The sequence below is a fragment of the Oryctolagus cuniculus genome, chromosome 20 (assembly GCF_051225735.1).
Source record: "Oryctolagus cuniculus isolate XC-2025 breed Fujian yellow rabbit chromosome 20, ASM5122573v1, whole genome shotgun sequence".
NCBI lineage: Eukaryota > Metazoa > Chordata > Mammalia > Lagomorpha > Leporidae > Oryctolagus > Oryctolagus cuniculus.
This window is the reverse complement of record NC_142886.1, coordinates 51,879,062-51,896,321: the sequence shown is the minus strand read 5'-3', so window position 1 is coordinate 51,896,321 and position 17,260 is coordinate 51,879,062. Positions and strand designations below refer to the sequence as shown.

Sequence of the window (17,260 nt, the reverse complement as noted above, 5' to 3'; positions counted from 1 at the left end):
GCACGGGGGATCCGAGCGATGACTTCAGATATGAAGTGATGACTTCATCCTTGATTTGAAAGAGTTAACAGGGGCCGGTGCTGTGGCGAAGCGTGTAAAGCCACCACCTGCAGTGCTGGCATCCCATATGGGCACCGGTTCAAGACCCGGCTGCTCCACTTCCGATCCAGCTCCCTGCGATGGCCTGGGAAAGTAGTAGAAGATGGCCCAAGTCCTTGGGCCCCTGCACCCACGTGGGAGACCCAGAAGCTCCTGGCTCCTGGCTTCAGATCGGCCGAGCTCGGGCTGCTGTGGCCGTTTGGGGAGTGAACCAGCGGATGGGAGACCTCTCTCTCTGCCTCTTTGTAGCTCTGCCATTCAAATAAATAAATAAAATCTTAAATTAAAAAAAAAAAAAAAGAGGAGCAGCCAGGACTCGGACCGGCAACCATATGGGATGCTGGCCCTGCAGGCAGGGGTGTAGGCTTCTACCCCACAGCGCCGGCCCCAGGCAATTTTGTGAGCATTGAAATAGTTGATGCACGGGTAGGCTAGTGGCGCAGCAGGTTAAGCCCAGCCTGCGATGCCAGCATCCCACACAAGCACCGACTCAAGGGAGGGAGACCCAGATGGAGCTCCTGGCTCCAGGCTTCAGCCTGCCCAGCCCCAGCTGTTGCAGCCACCTGGGGAGCCAACCAGCGGATGGAAGATTCTCTCTCTCTGTCTCCTCTCTCCTCTCCCAGTCAAGCTGCCTTTTGGATAAGTAAATAAATAAATCTTATAAAAGTCGAGCTGGCACCAGGAAGAGAGGAAGAGGCGGCTCCGTCGGAGTCCAGCGGGGCTTGGCGTCTTGAATTCTGCACCGTGAGAAAGTGCGGCTTTGGCGGCAGGAGCTCCCGATCGCCCTCAGACCCTGCGTCTCAGCGAGCGGGTCTCAAAGACCCTGGGTGCATCCCGCACGTTCTACGGCAAAGTCAGCTCAGGATGTAACGCCCAAATCTGACCTGTGAAACGGGTGCCCTTAATCCAGCCTGGGGTGTGCCGGCCAAGAGCGCAGCGGGAGGCGGGGTGGGGGGGTTGGTGGGGGGAGGGGGGCAGAGGGGAGGCAGAGGGTGTTGGTGGGGGGAGGCGGGAGGGGGCAAGGAGAGGCGGGGGGGGGGGGTGCGGGAGGCGGCAGCGCCGGCCCAGGCGCCCAGGGCAGTGAGCTCTGCAGCCGTCTGTGCCACGCGTGCGTGTGGATGTGTGTGCATCGCATGCGTTGCTGCACATGTGTGTGCGTGTGGTGTGCGTGTGCACTGTGCACTCTGTTGCGTCGTATTGCATGGTGCGTGTGTGCACATCACATGTGTGTTGTGTGTGCTGTGCGCGTGTGATCCACCACGTGTACCTCTGTGCACGGGGGCGGGGGCAGCGCTAGTGCCCAGGTCCTCTACTTCCGGGGGCGGGAGCATCCCCGCCGCCCCTGCCCCCGGGTCTCCTAGAGCCGCGCGCTGTGCTTTAGTTACGGGGTGGTCTCGGGGCTGCGAGGATCTCCTAACGGCTGGCCAGGGCGGCCGCATTGCGTCACTCGGGTTCTGACGTCACGCTGCTTTGCATTCGAGGGATTTTGTGTTTTCCCTGCTTTCCACGGAATAGGTGATCCTTCTTCCTGCCGGAGTGAAAGCTGTGCGTGTTGCCATTGTTCTGAGACGCGTTTTTAATCGCGGGCTCTTAGCACCGAATGCATCACAAGCCGCCCGCGCAGCCTCGGCGTCTCCCGCACCCCGCGGTGCGGCCTCCTCCCGGCTCTGCCCCTTTGTGTGGAGCTCGGGCACCCTCTGGTGGCCACGCCGCGACACTGCTCCTGCGCCGGCCAGGTGAGCCTTGCGGGCGGTCCTCACATTCCCGCCACCGCCCTGCCAGCGGCCCTGCGTCCCCTCTGGGGCCACCCTTGCTCTCCTCTGCGCAGCTCGCGGCCCCACTCACCTGTGTGACCCCGTCTCGCCGCAGAAGAGGAGCACCTCCTCCTAGGAGGCGTCCCGGGGCCACCCTCGGGCACGTGCCCTCACGGGACTGCTGGGCGCACCTGTACGGGCACCTGGATGCCCGGCTCAGCCGCAGCCTCCGTCAGGGCCACGACGGGACGAGACAAGCGCCGGAAGCCGCGCGATTCTCCCCAGACGGCACCGGCACCAGGCAGGCGCCAGCACCAGGCAGGCGGGAGAAAGGTGCAACCACACTCAGCGATGAGCAAACCCCTTCCACGCGTGCATGACGTGTACACGTGCTGCAGGTGCTGCTGGCCGCCGGGACACCTGCCGGAGCCCCAGCTCAGCCACCCCCAGTGCCCCGGCTCGGCTGCCCCTACACAGGCAGGGCGGCGCTGGGTCCCCGGCACGAAGGGTGAGGCTGACGGACGGCAGGTGAGCCTCACCTGATGGTTTCTCCCACAACTGCATCCGCACAAGGGCACTGCCATGAGGGCAGCAGAGACCAAGGGCACCGCGGGAGCCAGAGGGACCGGAGGACGCCCCCGGCGGGTGGGGACCCCGGCCCGGCCCTCCCCCCACTCAGCCTCTGAACACGCCCTGTCCCCGTGCAGTGTCTGCTCTCCCAGTCAAGCCCTCGGATCTTCTGAGACTCCGGCTGCCGGCGGGGGGATGGGGGGGACACACTGACCACGAAGCCAGGGGCCTTACCCTGGCTCTGGTAGGAGCGGGCACTGATGCAGCAGTCAAGACGCCCACACACGTCCCACATTGGGGGTCGGGCCCTGGCTGTGTGTCGAGCTCTCAATTTGCACTAACTCAGACCCTGGGAGCCGACCGGCTGGGTCCCTGCCACCCACGTGGGAGCCCCTAATTGAGTTCTGGGCTCCTGGGGCCCCTGGAAGTGAGCCAGAGAACGTCTCTGGCTCTGCCTTTCTTCACTGCGTGAGGTGCAGTCAGCCCCTTTGCTCACAGGCGGTGATGCTGTGGACAGAAAGATCGGACCACAGGCTGGAGCACCGGAGCCAAGCTCTGGGCCGAGGGTGAGGCTGCAGAACCAACGCAGCCAGGGCCAGGACCACGGGACAGCAGACAGCGCAGGGAAGTGTGAGGTCCACGTGGAGATGTGGAGACTAGGGCAGAAGCCAGAATCCAGTGACCCCCAGTGATGCCCAGTGACACCCAGTGATGCCCCAGAGACACCCAGGAACACCCCAGTGATGCCCAGTGATACCCCTATGATGCCCCAGAGACACCCCAGTGACACCCAGTGGTGCCCAGTGACGCCCAGTGATGCCCAGCAATGCCCCAGTGACCCCCAGTGATGCCCAGCGATACCCAGTGACACCCAGTGACCCCCAGTGATGCCCTGTGATGCCCAGTGGTGCCCAGTGACCCCCAGTGGTGCCCACCAACACCCAGTGACGCCCAGTAGTGCCCAGTGATGTCCAGTGGTGCCCAGCGACACCCGGTGACACCCAGTGGTGCCCAGTGACACCCAGTGGTGCCCAGTTGATGCCCAGTGACCCCCAGTGACTGCCTTTGGCCCAAGCATGTGGCCCGTGTGCATCCTCACTCAGCCCCAGGTGACGCTCAAGTGCTGTGGTCCCGCCCTCCACATGGAGGCGCAGGTGGAGCTCCTGGCCCAGCCCCGGCCGTCGTGGGCATTTGTGGAGTGAACCAGTGGCTGGGGGCTCACTCCCTCTCCCTCTTAAAAAAATTTAAAAGCAAATTAAGTAACTAGATATGTAAACAATAAAACAATAATGTCCTGGGCCTGGGTGTGGCGTAGCAGGTAAAGCCACCACCTGCAGTGCTGGCATCCCATATGGGCACCGGTTCAAGTCCCGGCTGCTCCATTTCAGATCCAGCTCCCTGCTATGGCCTGGGCAAGCAGTAGAAGACGGCCCAAGTCCTTGGGCCCCTGCACATGTGTGGGAGACCTAGAAGAAGTTCCTGGGTCCTGGCTTCAGATCAGCATAGCTCCAGCTGTTGTGGCCAATTGGAGAGTGAACCAGTGGATAGAAGATTCTCTCTCTCTCTCTCTCTCTGCCTCTGCCTCTCAAATAAATAATCTTTTTTTTTTTTGACAGTCAGAGTGGACAGAGAGAGAGAGAGAGACAGAGAAAAAGGTCTTCCTTTGCTGTTGGTTCACCCTCCAGTGGCCTCCGCGGCCGGCGCGCTGCAGCCGGTGCACCACGCTGATCCGATGGCAGGAGCCAGGTGCTTCTCCTGGTCTCCCATGTGGGTGCAGGGCCCAAGCACTTGGGCCATCCTCCACTGCACTCCCTGGCCACAGCAGAGAGCTGACCTGGAAGAGGGGCAACCGGGACAGAATCCAGCGCCCCGACCGGGACTAGAACCCGGTGTGCCGGCGCCGCAAGGCGGAGGATTAGCCTAGTGAGCCGCGGCGCCGGCCTCAAATAAATAATCTTTAAAAATAGTGATCATAATAATAATACTGTGCACTGAACATGGTCCCAAGAATGATGATGCCTACAATTATTTGTAATTTTTTTTTAATTTAGTTGAAAAGCAGAGTTACAGACAGGCAGAGGGAGAAACTCAGATCTTCCATCTGCTGGTTCACTCCCTAAATGGCTGGGACCTGGCTGGACTGAAGCCAGGCGTAAGGGGTAAAACTACTGCCTTCAGTGCCAGCATCCCATGTGGGCGCTGGTTCAAGTCCTGGCTGCTCCACTTCCATTCCAGCTCTCTGCTGTGGCCTGGGAAAGCAGTAGAAGACGGTCCAAGTCCTTGGGCCCCTGTACCTGCGTGGGAGATCTGGAAGAAGCTCCTGGCTCCCGGCTTCGGATCAGCGCAGCTCTGGCCATTGCAGCCAATTGGGGAGTGAACCAGCGGATGGAAGACCTCTCTCTCTCTCTCTTTCTCTCTCTCTGCCTCTCCTTCTCTCTCTGTGTAACTCTGCCTTTAAAGTAAATAAATAAATCTTCTAAAAATACATAAATATATCAATCTTTTTAAAAATCCTGCAGATGGGGCACCTCACAAACACTCGTTTCGCCACCTGGGGGCTAGGAGTCCAGGACAGAGCCCGGCCGCCCCTGCCTCCAGCTGCCGCCACCGTGCCCTGCCACACCCCAGCACCGGGGCTCTGGCCCTTCCTGACTGCTCCCGGCCTCCGGCCTCAGCCTCAACTGCGGAGGGGATGCTAGCCATCCCAGCACAGCCGCCGCCTGGGCTCCGTCCCTCTCAGTCAGTGGGTCAACATATCCTCCACGATGATGGCTGGTGGTGAGCGTCCCATGGGCGCCCACAGCCCCCGCTCATCGGCCCAGTCCCAGCGCTGCTGCCACTGCTGCCCGTCTCCTCCCTGGGCTCCTCCAGGCTTGTCCCTGCTCTGGCTGCAGCCACCACCCCAGGCTGAGCCCGGCCTGGGGGCGCTGTCCTCCCCACCTGGCTGGGCTGACCCCAGCAGGCAGCAGAGGCGCGGAAGCCATGGGAGGAGCGCTGGGGCTTCGGCTGTGGCGCTCTAGCACTGCTGCACGTGTGCGCCCGGCAGCATGGACTGCAGGGGTCTCTCGGGAGGGGCCCAGCTGCTGAGCGGTGAGAGCAGCAAGGCTGTTCTGCTGCAGGGCCCGCCCTTCTCCACCCTCGATGTCAGAGGGTGCCTGCCCCGTGCAGACGGCACCTGTGCTGCCCGCGGCTGAGGGCAGGCTGACCCAGAAGGGAGCCAAGGGGGCCGTCGTTAGATCCTCTCTCCTCTCGGGGGCCATTGGCAGGGGCTGGCCCCCAAGGGCCAGGAGCCTCTGGGGTTCTGCCGCTGGAATCCCCCGGGGGGGGGGGGCGAGCACACGACAACAGGAAGCTGGATGGCCCCTGGCTGCCTCGTGTGGAAACCTGAGTGGGGAGCTGACCACGACCATGGCCTTCACACTCGACTTGTGGGCGCACAGCCTCTGCGGGATAGACCGGGGCCCAGCTGCCAAGTGTTTCTGGAGTCACTGGGGTGACGTCAGAGGAAGCAGGCGCTCATGTCAGCAATGCACACAGGACGCAGTGTGTGGTCCCAGTGTGTGTGGCGTGTGCACAGTGTGTGTGCTGTGTGCAGTGTGTGTGGTGTGTGTAGTGTGTATGCTGTGTGCCATGTGTGTACACTATGTTCCCAGTGCACATGCCGTGTGCCAGTGTGTGTGCTGTGTGCAGTGTGTATGCTGTGTGCCATGTGTGTGCCATGTTCCCAGTGCACATGCCGTGTGCCCAGTGTGTGTGCTGTGTGCAGTGTATGTGGTGTGTGTAGTGTGTATGCTGTGTGCCACGTTCCCAGTGCATATGCCGTGTGCCCAGTGTGCAGTGTATACAGGGCGCACTGTGTGGCATGTGTACAGAGGACAGTCTGCAGTGTGTGTGTGCAGTGTGTGTGCAGTGTGCGCGGTCTGTGCAGTGCATGATGTGTGTGCGTCTCGGGACCTCCTCGCCCCCCACAAACCTCGAGCTGCCCGCCCCACTGAGTGGCAAATTCCTTCGCCCCACACCCAGGCCCGGGGCAGGCTCAGGTCACCACCAAGGCCAAATCACAGCAGAGCGACCCACACCCCCTGCCCTGGGGGGGCGCAGAGGCCGTCCTGGGAGACACAGGGGTGCCCGGCCCCCACGCTGGGTCGCGAGGTGATGTGGCCTGGGCGCCGACTCAGATAGCAGCACCCCCAGAGCCCCTGAAGCCAGCAGCAGGCCGGGTGCTGCCCCAGATGGACCTGCCCGGAGCACCGACGACCAGGTGCTGGGACTCGGCTTCGGTGGGCGTCTCAGCTCTGGGGAGAAGACCCTGGCACCTGCGGGGGGCTCTCCAGAACAGCTCCAGGAGGCACCTGACCTTGGGTGGGGGCCAGAAAGGCCCCTGAGGATGTCCCTCAGGCCAGGAGAGGGACGGGGCCTGGCATCTGGCCCCGCCCCCAGCCTGTAGGGTCTCTGCCTACAGTGGAATGGCACCTGACACGGCCCTCAGCTCCCCACCCTGCCAAGACCTAGAGGTGCCTCGGGGGGAGGGGGCCTAGGCCTCAACCACCTGTCATCTCCCACCCAGCCCCAGGACCCTCTCGACGTCCCTCCCAACTCCCCCCAGCCCCTCACAGGACCCGCACCCCGCCCCAGTCCCTCCTCGCCTCACCCCACGTCCAGTAGCCCCCAGGTCCTCACAGTCCCCCTCCCGTGCCCCAGGCCCTGCTCAGCCTCACCCCACGTCCAGTGGCCCCCAGGTCCTCACAGTCCCCCTCCCGCGCCCCAGGCCCTGCTCAGCCTCACCCTATGTCCAGTGGCCCCCAGGTCCTCACAGTCCCCTCCCGTGCCCCAGTCCCTCCTCGCCTCACCCCATGTCCAGTGGCCCCCAGGTCCTCACAGTCCCCCTCCCGCGCCCCAGGCCCTCCTCGCCTCACCCCACGTCCAGTGGCCCCCAGGTCCTCACAGTCCCCCTCCCGCGCCCCAGGCCCTGCTCAGCCTCACCCCATGTCCAGTGGCCCCCAGGTCCTCACAGTCCCCCTCCCGCGCCCCAGGCCCTGCTCAGCCTCACCCCATGTCCAGTGGCCCCCAGGTCCTCACAGTCCCCCTCCCGTGCCCCAGGGGAAAGTGGCTGGAGTGCGGCTGCCCTGCCCTGTTGCAAAGACCCCGGAGGACAGAACCCTGGGGCGTTTGGCTCCCACACTGCGAGGCGGAGCTGAGCTCCACACCATGGCCACAGGGGCGCCAGGACCCAGCTACTCAGGGACGGGCGCAGCCTGTACATTGTCCCGATCCCTGGGTGGGGGTGGGGTGCCACTAAAGCCAGCCAGGACAGTGGGGAACCAGGGTCCCGCCATGCTGGTCACAGAGACCCTCAGTGTAGACCTGCAGGAGCCAGCTGGGGGGGCTGGGGTGTGTGGGGCAGTGGTATCTGCCATGGGAGGGAGGAAGCCAGGTCGGGGTGCTGAGTGCCCCTGGGGTGTGGACGCCAGCCCCGCAGGCAACACCACCAGGAGCCCCTGAGGAAGGGTCAAGCAGAACGGCGGGAGGCAGTGGCCTCTGGGGGCCTCTGTCTCTGGGCTCTCACAATGGTGCAGCTGGGAGGTCGTCCCTGAGCACAGCCACTGCTGTCGGCTGGGGGCGACAGGGGGGGCCCGCAGCACACAACCCACTCCAGGCACCTATGGGCCCCAGAGGCCCGAAGGCCAGCGCAGTGGGCAGTGTTTCGAGCACCGAGCCTCAACCAGGGGCCCCGCCCAGACACCACTGACCCTGCTGAGCCTGGTGCGTCCAGCCGGAGTGGACGTCAGGGGAGAGACCACGTACAGATGGGCTTCCCTGCGCTGTGCTGCGCTGGCTGGGGTTCCGCTGCCCCCCGCCCCGTGCGAGGGGCACGGCCAGGCTCCCGCCAGGGGACAACCCACAAGGGGGAGAAGAACCGGGGCTGGAGGTGTCCACGATGTCCCCAGCGGCCCAGAGTGGAGGCTCCGGTGCCGGGCCGGGGTGGAGGGTGTGCAGTGAGGCTGGGGTCACCGAGAACCTCTGGGGCAGGGTCTGGAAAGTCTCCCACCCCCTCGCGCATGCCCCGAGCTCCCGAGAGCCCCGCCCACATCACCCACCCGCGCCTGGCGCGCTCAACTCCGACGCAGGAAGCAGGCGAGGCAGAGCGGCCATGGATACGAAACTGGAAACACGAGTCTTTAAAACAACAGCGGCCCGGCGCAGGGACCGGGCCTCCGCCCCCGAGGCCCTCCCGGTAGAGCAGGCAGGGGCCCGGCCACCTCCGCTCGGGCCGGGCGGCGCAGAGGCGCGCCCTCAGAGCCGGGTGGGGGCCGAGGGTCCGCGCTCCGAGGATTCCTGAGATGAAGAAGCGGCCCGGGCGCCTCCCGCACCTGGCCCCACGGCGGCCCGCCCGCACCCTGTCCCGCGCCGGCCCCGTCACGTGTCCAGGGCCTCGCGCGCGGGCGAGGGCCCTCGAGGGCGCCCGGGCGGGCCGTGCAGCGGCGCGGGCGCGGGCGGGGCGGGGCGCGGCGCCGGCGGCGGCTGCAGCTCGAGCGCCAGCGCGGGCGGCGGGAAGTCGCGCACCTGGCGCCGGTACTCCAGGAAGGTGCAGGCCTTGGTGGCGAGCGCCACCACGTTCTTGCCCACGAAGACGGCCGAGACGCGGCTGTCGCGGAAGAGCGCCATGTTGGCGGCGCGCGCCAGCACGGCCACCACGTTGACCGTGGCGAGGCTGAGCACCGGGTACAGCATCATCTTCTGCGGCGCGATGTGCTCGCCCTGCATGCTGACTTCGCTCAGCGCCACGCAGGGCAGCACGAGCAGCAGCATGTAGCAGTAGAAGAAGGTGAGGCCCTCGGCCCACAGCGGCAGCCCGCTGCGCGGCGGCTCCCACAGGCTGGCCTGCATGTCCAGCAGGTCCAGCAGGTCCAGCGCCACCCAGAAGAGGCGGCCGCGCAGGTCCTCGCGCTTGCGGAAGGTGCGCACGTACTCCATGCGGTCGAGCGCCACGAGCAGCAGGAAGAGCCCGGGCACGCACACCGACAGCAGCAGCGTCAGCGCGCGGCGCGCCACCGGGTCGCCCGCGCCGCGCCGCGCCGCCTTGTAGTTCTGGAAAACGAAGTACAGCTTGATCTGCAGCACGAAGATGTACAGGAACCAGAGGATCATGGCGTAGCCGCGCTTGGCCGTGCGCACCTCGGCGCCCACCCACACGGCCACGTAGCGCAGCACCAGCAGGAAGCACGCGTCGCCCACTAGCACGATGATGCACACGCCGACCTTGCGCGGGCCCTGGTTCTGCTCCACCAGGTACGCGTCCATCACGGCCATGCTGCCCACGATCACCAGCGTGGTCAGGCACACGTGGCGCCGGTCCGGGGGCGGCAGCACCATGGTCGGCCGCCGCGACCCCCGCGCCAGGCGGGACAAGGCCCGGGGTGGCGGCGGCGGCGGCGCGCGCGCGCGCGGCAGCGCTCAGCCCGCGGGCATGGCGAGGCGCGGCCGGGCGCAGGGCCTGTCCAGCTGCCCGGAGGGCGCCGCCGCTGCCGGCCGGCGAGCTCGGAACCTGCGGGAGACCAGAAGAGACCCGGTCAGGCTGCGGGGCCGGGCCGCCAACCCCCAGCCTTGGACGCGGGGCCTCCTGCGTGCCGCGCCGTGGACGCGCCTGGAGCCCGGGGAGCGCGCGAGGACGCGGAGCCCGGGCGCGGGGCCTCCAGGGGGCGCTGCAGGCCCACCTGACGAACCCAGACCTCCTTCCCGCCACCGCCAGGAAGGAAATGGAACGGAAGTGGCTCCTCGCCGCCGCGCGCGTCCCCGAAGCCCCGGCGTTGGTCCCTGCTGCGCCCGCGCCGCCGTCCCTCCCCCGGGCTGCCGGCGGAGGCCGGGTAGGCTGCGGCTGTCCCCGGGGAGACGGGTCCGCTCCGCGGGGAGCGGGGAGGCCCCGGAGCCCCGGGGCGGCATCGCGGGATGGGACTCGGGTTCTGGGCAGGGCTCCCACCCAGGACAGAGCGTCGCCCGGCGCCTCCCCACCCCCTCCCTCCGCCCCGCACTGCCCTGGCCCTCGCACACCTGGCGCCGGGCCCCTCCGCAGCGCGCACAGCCCCCAGGCCTGCGGGCCGGGTCCGCCCGCTGTCTAGACAAAGGCACGAGGTCTCACGTCAGCCCTGACAGTAGAGCGCTCGGTCGGCCCCCGGGGACCCGGCACCTCCGGTTCCAGGGGGTCCCCACAGCCACGTAAGGGGCGGAGCCCCCCGGATCGAGTACAGAGTGGCTCCGCGGTCCCTGAGCCTGGGCTCCTGGCTCCTGGCTCCAGGTCCCGAGCTGCGGCTCGCGGCGACACGCCCCGAACTCACGCCCCCCGGATGCGTAGCCTGACCGGGAAGCCTCAGGCCCCTTCCCGCCCACCGGGGCCTCCTCCCGCTGCGCGCGGACCTCTTCCTCCCGCGCGCTCGCCGCGCCGCCGCGGCCTCCCTCCCTCGATCGGCAAACCCTGGACCGAGGTGCGCCGGCGACCGCACGGATCCCGCCCCACCCCCCACCGGAGCCCAGGGCCTCGACCCTGGCTACCCGGACCGCACTCGCGGGTCTCGGCCTCCGGTGCCCGCCCAGTCCCCCACCCTTGCGTAGCCCCCCACGGGCGCGCCAGAGGAGAGACCGGGGCCCGCTCCGCGCTCCGGGCGGCGACGCCTGCGTGGCCACCCCACGGCCCCCAGCCCGCGCCTACCCCGCCGCCGGCCAGATGCGGCGCCGCGCCCGCCGGCCCCCGAGCCTCTGCGCCCGGCCGCGCCGCCCCCGCCCCGGCCCGGAGGCCCCGCCCCGCGCCCCTCGGCCGGGCGCCCGGCTGGCGGGGAGGGGTCCTGGCGCCCGCGGCCGCTCCGGTTGCCACGGCGACAGCAGCGCGCGGCGGGGGCAGGTGGCTCGCGGCCCGAACGCCGCAACGCTCACCCGCAGCCCTGAGCTTGCGCCGCGCCCACACCGGGGATCCCACTCACCCGCACAGGCGGCCGGACCGGGTCCCAGCCGAGCGCTGTCCCCGGCGAGCCGGCCGCGACGGGGGGCGGGGCTGGCCGCCCGGCTCGCTGCGGTTGGCCCCGCGAGGCCGGCGACGGCGGGAGCCCTGGGCCCTGGCCCCAGCGTGCGGCTGGGGTCTCTGCCTGCTATGGGAAGAAATCCAGGTTCCCGGGACCTCCCGAGAGGGCGCAGCGAAGGGAAGCTGAGCGCCAGGCAGCCGGGATTGCGGCTGAAACCGCCACTCCCCAAACTGGTTTTGCTGAGCCCCCGCGCACCACCGGCGGGTCCATCCCCAGCACAGAGACGTCCTTTGGGAGCCAGAAGCGGAGTCCGAGGGTCAAAGGGAGACACCCAGCATCCCACCGCTGGGAAGGGTGGAGCCAACTCCCTCCCAGGTCTGCCCTGCGCCCCTGCGGGTGGCCCCAGGCAAGCATGGCCACGATGGCCACACCCCAGCTGTCCACTGGGCTCGAGTCCCTGAGAAGGGTCCACAGGACCCCAAGGCAGCCTCTGCGCAGGAAGCAGCCGGCAGGGAGGCCTTGGGAGGGTTGGAGGAAGGGCAGGTGCGCAGAGCCCTGGGTGCCCAGGGCTTGGTGTCCACGCGGCAGAGGCACCCCCACCCCGACCTGCCAGCCCCACGTCTATGGCAAAGGGGCTTTGCCATGGGAGCACCTCCTGAGCTTGCTCTAAGGCAGTCGGAGGGTGGCGCAGGCCCGCGAGCCAAGGGGAGCAGGTGCCTGCGGGAGGTGCCCAAGGCAGGGCACGGCTCTGCCCTGGAGCTTCTGGAAGGAGCCAGCCTTGATTTGAGCTCCTGATTTCCCGGCCCACTCAGCTGTAAGATGGTGCTGCAAATGCTGACGCCAGGGACCCCACAGGAGCGTTGCTGGGGCCTGAAAGACGCGCACGAGGTGGGGAGGATGGTCCCAGACACAGCGCAGGGGCGGCGGGCAGCCACTTGAAGAAAGAGATGAGTGCCGGGGAGGCCTCTGGGCCTGTGCTGTGTGCGTGACACGGACGCGTGGAAAGAACACAGATCTGCGGATCCAGAAGTTGAAAGGCCAGCCTGGGGCAGGTGCGGGGCCCAGCAGCTGGATGCCCTGGGGGCGCCCGCGGCCCCTTTCAGAGTCCTGGGGTGAGCCAGGACCACTGCTTCCAGTCCAGGCCGTGGATGGTGCCTCAAGGACCTGGGTCCCTGCCACCCAGGGGGGAGACGCAGATGGAGTCCCTGGCTGCCAGCTTCGGCCTGGCCCAGAGGATAGGTGATCTCACTCTTGCCCCCCACCCCACCCCTGTTTCTGCCTCTCAATGAGTAATTTTAAACCAGGAAATGTAATTCCTCATATTCACAAACTCCGGGAAAACACGATCACACCTACAGATGGAGAGTGGGCATTTAATAGAGTTCAGTGGCCGTTCGTGACTTATTTTAAAAAGCTGTCAGTAGGTGAACGATGGAGGAGGATTTCCTGTAATCTGATAAAATGCATCTGCAATAACCCTGCACAGCCAGCAACGTTGGCAACGAGGAGTTGGGACCAGCCTGCAAGGCAGAAACGGGCAGAGGTGCCCACAGCACTGCCCAGGAGCCGGGGAGGCAGCCTGCTCCTCACAGGGGCAGGGAAGGGAATTAAAACTGCAGACGTAAGCGTTGAACTGTTGTTGCTTTTCCAGGTGACACAGCTGTGTACTTCCAAAAGTCGAAAAGAAATCCAGGGGCCGGCACTGTGGCACAGCAGGTAAAGCTGCCACCTGCCGTGCCAGGATCCCATATGCGGGCTGATTCAAGTCCCAGCTGCTCCACTTCCCACCCAGCCCTCTGCTACGGTGGCCTGGGAGAGCAGTAGAAGGTGGCCCAAGTGCTCGGGCCCCTGCACCTGCATGGGAGACCCGGAAGAAGCTCCTGGCTCCTGGCTTCAGATCGGCGCAGCTCCAGCTGTTGTGGCCTTCTGGGGAGTGAACCAGCGGATGGAAGACCTCTTTCTCTGTCTCTACCTCTCTCTGTAACGCTGTCTTTCAAATAAATAAATAAATCTTAAGAGAAAGGAATTGGGAGATGAGGATTTAGACTGAGGAAGTGAGCTTAGCAAGACTGTTTCTAATAGCTCAGTGAGTATAAACCAGCTGCACTTCCTTTTTTAGAATTTTTACTTTTTTTAGTTTGAAAGGCAGAGACAAGCAGAGCAGAGCTCCCCGACTGGGTCACTCCCCAGGTGCCCACAACTCAGGAATTCAGCCTGGGTCTCCCACGGGGACCCACGTCCCACAGCGTGCGTTACAGGGAGCTGGAGTCCAGACAGAGCTGCGGCCAGCACCCACTGTGCACTGTGGGACAGGAGTTTCTAGGAGGACGGGGGCAGGTCACAGCCCGTGGAGGAGCGGGACCAGAAGGCAAAGGTGTGCTGCTGGGAATGCGCTGTCCGTGGGCAAAGCCGCCCTGCAGCGGAGCAGCCCACTCCACAGATGCTCCGGACGCCCGTGGGAAGAAAGCCCGGTGGCCGGCGCCGCGGCTCACTAGGCTAATCCTCCGCCTAGCGGCGCCGGCACACCGGGTTCTAGTCCCGGTCGGGGCGCCGGATTCTGTCCCGGTTGCCCCTCTTCCAGGCCAGCCCTCTGCTGTGTCCAGGGAGTGCAGTGGAGGATGGCCCAGGTGCTTGGGCCCTGCACCCCATGGGAGACCAGGAAAAGCACCTGGCTCCTGGCTCCTGCCATCGGATCAGCGCGGTGCGCCGGCCGCAGCGCGCCGGCCGCGGCGGCCATTGGAGGGTGAACCAACGGCAAAGGAAGACCTTTCTCTCTGTCTCTCTCTCTCACTGTCCACTCTGCCTGTCAAAAAATAAAAAAAAAATAAAAAAAAAAAAAAAAAAGAAAGCCCGGTGGCTCCCGGCCGACCACAAGAGAGCGGCCTGTGCTGCACCGGTGGGAACGCGTCTCTCAAAGGACAAAGCCAGAGGACCCTGGCCCTCCCACGTGCTGTGGGGACCACGAATAACACGTGGGTGGAAATGCGTCTCAAAGGACAAAGCCAGAGGACCTGGCCCTCCCGCGTGCTGTGGGGACCACGGATAACGCGTGCGTGGAAACACGTCTCAAAGGGCAAAGCTGGAGGACCCCAACCCTCGCGTGTGCTGTGGGACCACAGGTCTCTAGTACCTTGTGTTGGAAGGGGTGTTTAATGAGACACAGAGAGACAGTAACCATAAAAATACGAGGCTGCTTAACCGGAAAACCAAGCCTCTGTTCGGGGCCGGCGCTGCAGCATGGTGGGGAGGGAGGCTGCCTGTGACGCCAGCATCCCACATGGGTGCTGGTGCCAGCCGGAGTCCCAGCTGTTCCCATCCCAACCCAGCTTCCTGCTGATGGCCTGGGAAAGCCGAGGAAGACGGCCCAGTGCTAGGGCCCCTGCGCCCAGGGTTCCAGGCTCCAGGCTGGACCCTGGGCCTGGGCCTGCAGTTGTGCCCATCTGGGGAGTGAGCCCGCAGAGGGAGATCTCTCTCTAGATATAACTCTTTGAAATAAGTATATAAATCTTAAAAAAGAAAAAAGGAAACAAGACAGTGCAGCCTCCCGCCAGCAGCTGCTGCACTTCTGACCCAGCTCCCTGCTAAAGCACTGGGAAGGCAGCCGACGGCTCGCGGGCCGGCCCTGCACCCACGGGAGACCTGCAAGGGCTCGCGGGTCGGCCCTGCACCCACGGGAAACCTGCAAGAAGCCCCTGGCCCAGCCCCGGCCGTTGTGGCCATGGATTGGGGGGGAGGTGAACCCGCAGATGGAAGCTCGCGCTCTCTCTGTAACTCTGCCTTTTTTTTTTTTTTTAAGATTTATTTATTTATTTTAAAGTCAGAGCTACACAGAGAGAGAAGGAGAGGCAGAGAGAGACAGAGAGAGGCCTTCCATCCACTGGTTTACTCTCCAATTGGCTGCAACAACCGGAGCTGTGCCGGTCCGAAGCCAGGAGCCAGGAGCTTCCTCTGGGTCTCCAGCATGGATGCAGGGGCCCAAGGACTTGGACCATCTTCTACTGGTTTCCCAGGCCACTGCAGAGAGCCGGATTGGAAGTGGAGCAGCCGGGACTCAAACTGGCGCCCACAGAAATAAACAATTCATGTTTTTAAATTGTATTTGTTTGAGGGGCCGGCACTGTGGCGCAGCGGGTTAAAGCCCTGGCGTTTAGCATCCCATATGGATGCCAGTTCGAGTCCCAGCTGCTCCGCTTCCCACCCAGCTCTCTGCTATGGCCTGGGAGAGCAGTAGATGGCCCAAGTGCTTGGGCCCCTGCACCTGCATGGGAGACCCAGAAGCTCCTGGCTCCTGGCTTCAGATCGGCCATCTGGGGAGTGAACCAGTGGATGGAGGACCTCTCTGTCTCTACCTCTCTTTGTAACTGTCTTTCAAATAAATAAAATAAATCTTTAAAAAAATAAATTGTATTTGTTTGAAAGGAAGAGACACAGAGTTCTTCCACCCACTGGTTCACTCCCTAGATGCCAGCAACAGTCCTCTCTTGAGCCCAAACCTGTGACCCCCGGGGCCTGATCCTGCCCAGGTCAGTGCCCTCCAGGAAGAGGCCCTGGGGTCCCTGACCAGCACTCCTGGGTGTTTTCTGACCTTTCCTGCAGTCAGGCAAGGCCCCCAGTCCCTCCCGTCTCTGGGGTGACAGGCACAGTGCTGGTCCCCGAAGGCCTCCCCCCCTCCCTCCTCCCGGGACTCCAGGCTGCACCCCCAGGCCCTGCCGCTCCCCAGCCAGCCCCGCCCCACTCCAGGCGGTTGGGGTCGTGGAAGCAGCACCACACCAGGCATCAGCTTCCTCCGCTGCTGCTGCCCCCTCTGGGCCACTCTGGCCTCCCACAGCCACCTGCCAGGACAGGGGCTGCCCCTCCACCAGCCCCCGTGGACCCTCTCATGGAAGGCAAAGGAACAGGTCAAGTGTGGCCAGGGCAGGACAGGGGCCGCAGAGGGGCTGGGACTGACGCACAAAGGCGGGGCCATGAACCCCAGGCTGGCCACAGCTGCTCAGGAGCACACAGGTGGACGGGGCCGTGGACCTGGGCAGAAGCTCCCTGTGAGTTATCCACAGCCCACGGTGCCCCACCAACCAAGTTTCTCCAAAAGTCCACTTAAAAACACAGCTCCTGGGGCAGGCCTGGTGATGACGACACGGCTGGACACCATGTCCCCCGTCAGAGGGCCTGGTTCAACGCCACGCTCCACTCCCACTTCCAGCTCCCTGCCCACAACATCTGCCCTGGAGGGCGGCCTTCAGGACTCCTGTACTAGGGCCCCAGCCACCATGGGGGACCTGGGTGGAACTCCTGGCTCCCAGCTTCCTCCCCGGGTCAGTCCCACCCGTTGGTTACTGGGGAGCGAGCCAGTGGGTAGGGGGGCTCCCTCGTTCTTCCTTTCATATTAAAAACAAACCAAAAAACTACAACCACAGCTGGACACCAGTGGGGCACAGTGGCCGCTGGCTGGGCATCTGTGGGGAGACGCAGCTGCAGGAGGCCTCCAAGGCCCTGGTCCTGGTCAGCCGGCCGTCCACAGAGCCTGCCCAGAGCCAAGGCCGGCCCCCACCACGTGAAGTCGATCCTAACCTGCTGGGAGGGGACTGTGGAGACCAAGAAGTGACCATCAGATGTCAAATAATCTGCGTTAACCTTTGTTTTCACTTACTGTTGCTTTAAAACCAAAGTGCCAGCGCTGTGGTATGGCAGGTAAAGCCGCCACCTGCAGCGCCAGCATCCCATAGGGACGCCGGTTCTAGTCCCGGCTGCTCCACTTCCGATCCGGCTCTCTGCTGTGGCCTGGGAAAGCAGTGGAAGATGGCCCAAGTCCTCGGCCCCTGCACCCAT

The 17,260-nt window shown here is 64.9% G+C and overlaps 1 protein-coding gene across 4 annotated transcripts; it reads right to left on the bottom strand.

The window, feature by feature from the left end:
- Window positions 1–8,579: 8,579 nt before the first annotated feature.
- Window positions 8,580–13,092, bottom strand: TMEM121 (transmembrane protein 121). 4 transcript variants are annotated; one of them, XM_089322659.1, is made up of 2 exons: window positions 11,349–13,092; window positions 8,580–9,969 (listed from the first exon to the last, which is right to left on the bottom strand). In XM_089322659.1, the coding sequence occupies exon 2, from the start codon at window positions 9,795–9,797 to the stop codon at window positions 8,841–8,843; it is 957 nt and encodes a 318-aa protein (XP_089178785.1). In that variant the 5' UTR covers window positions 9,798–9,969; window positions 11,349–13,092; the 3' UTR covers window positions 8,580–8,840. The 4 variants fall into 4 exon arrangements, with proteins under 4 accessions (XP_089178785.1, XP_051684152.1, XP_069921574.1 ...); XM_051828192.3 differs by having other exon boundaries at window positions 11,396–13,092; XM_070065473.2 differs by lacking the exon at window positions 11,349–13,092 and adding an exon at window positions 11,128–11,276.
- Between the last annotated feature and the right edge of the window lie 4,168 nt (window positions 13,093–17,260).

Bases quoted from the DNA above. Each gene is read 5' to 3' on its own strand.
- TMEM121 (XM_089322659.1), bottom strand. From the start codon at position 9,797: ATGGTGCTGCCGCCCCCGGACCGGCGCCACGTGTGCCTGACCACGCTG.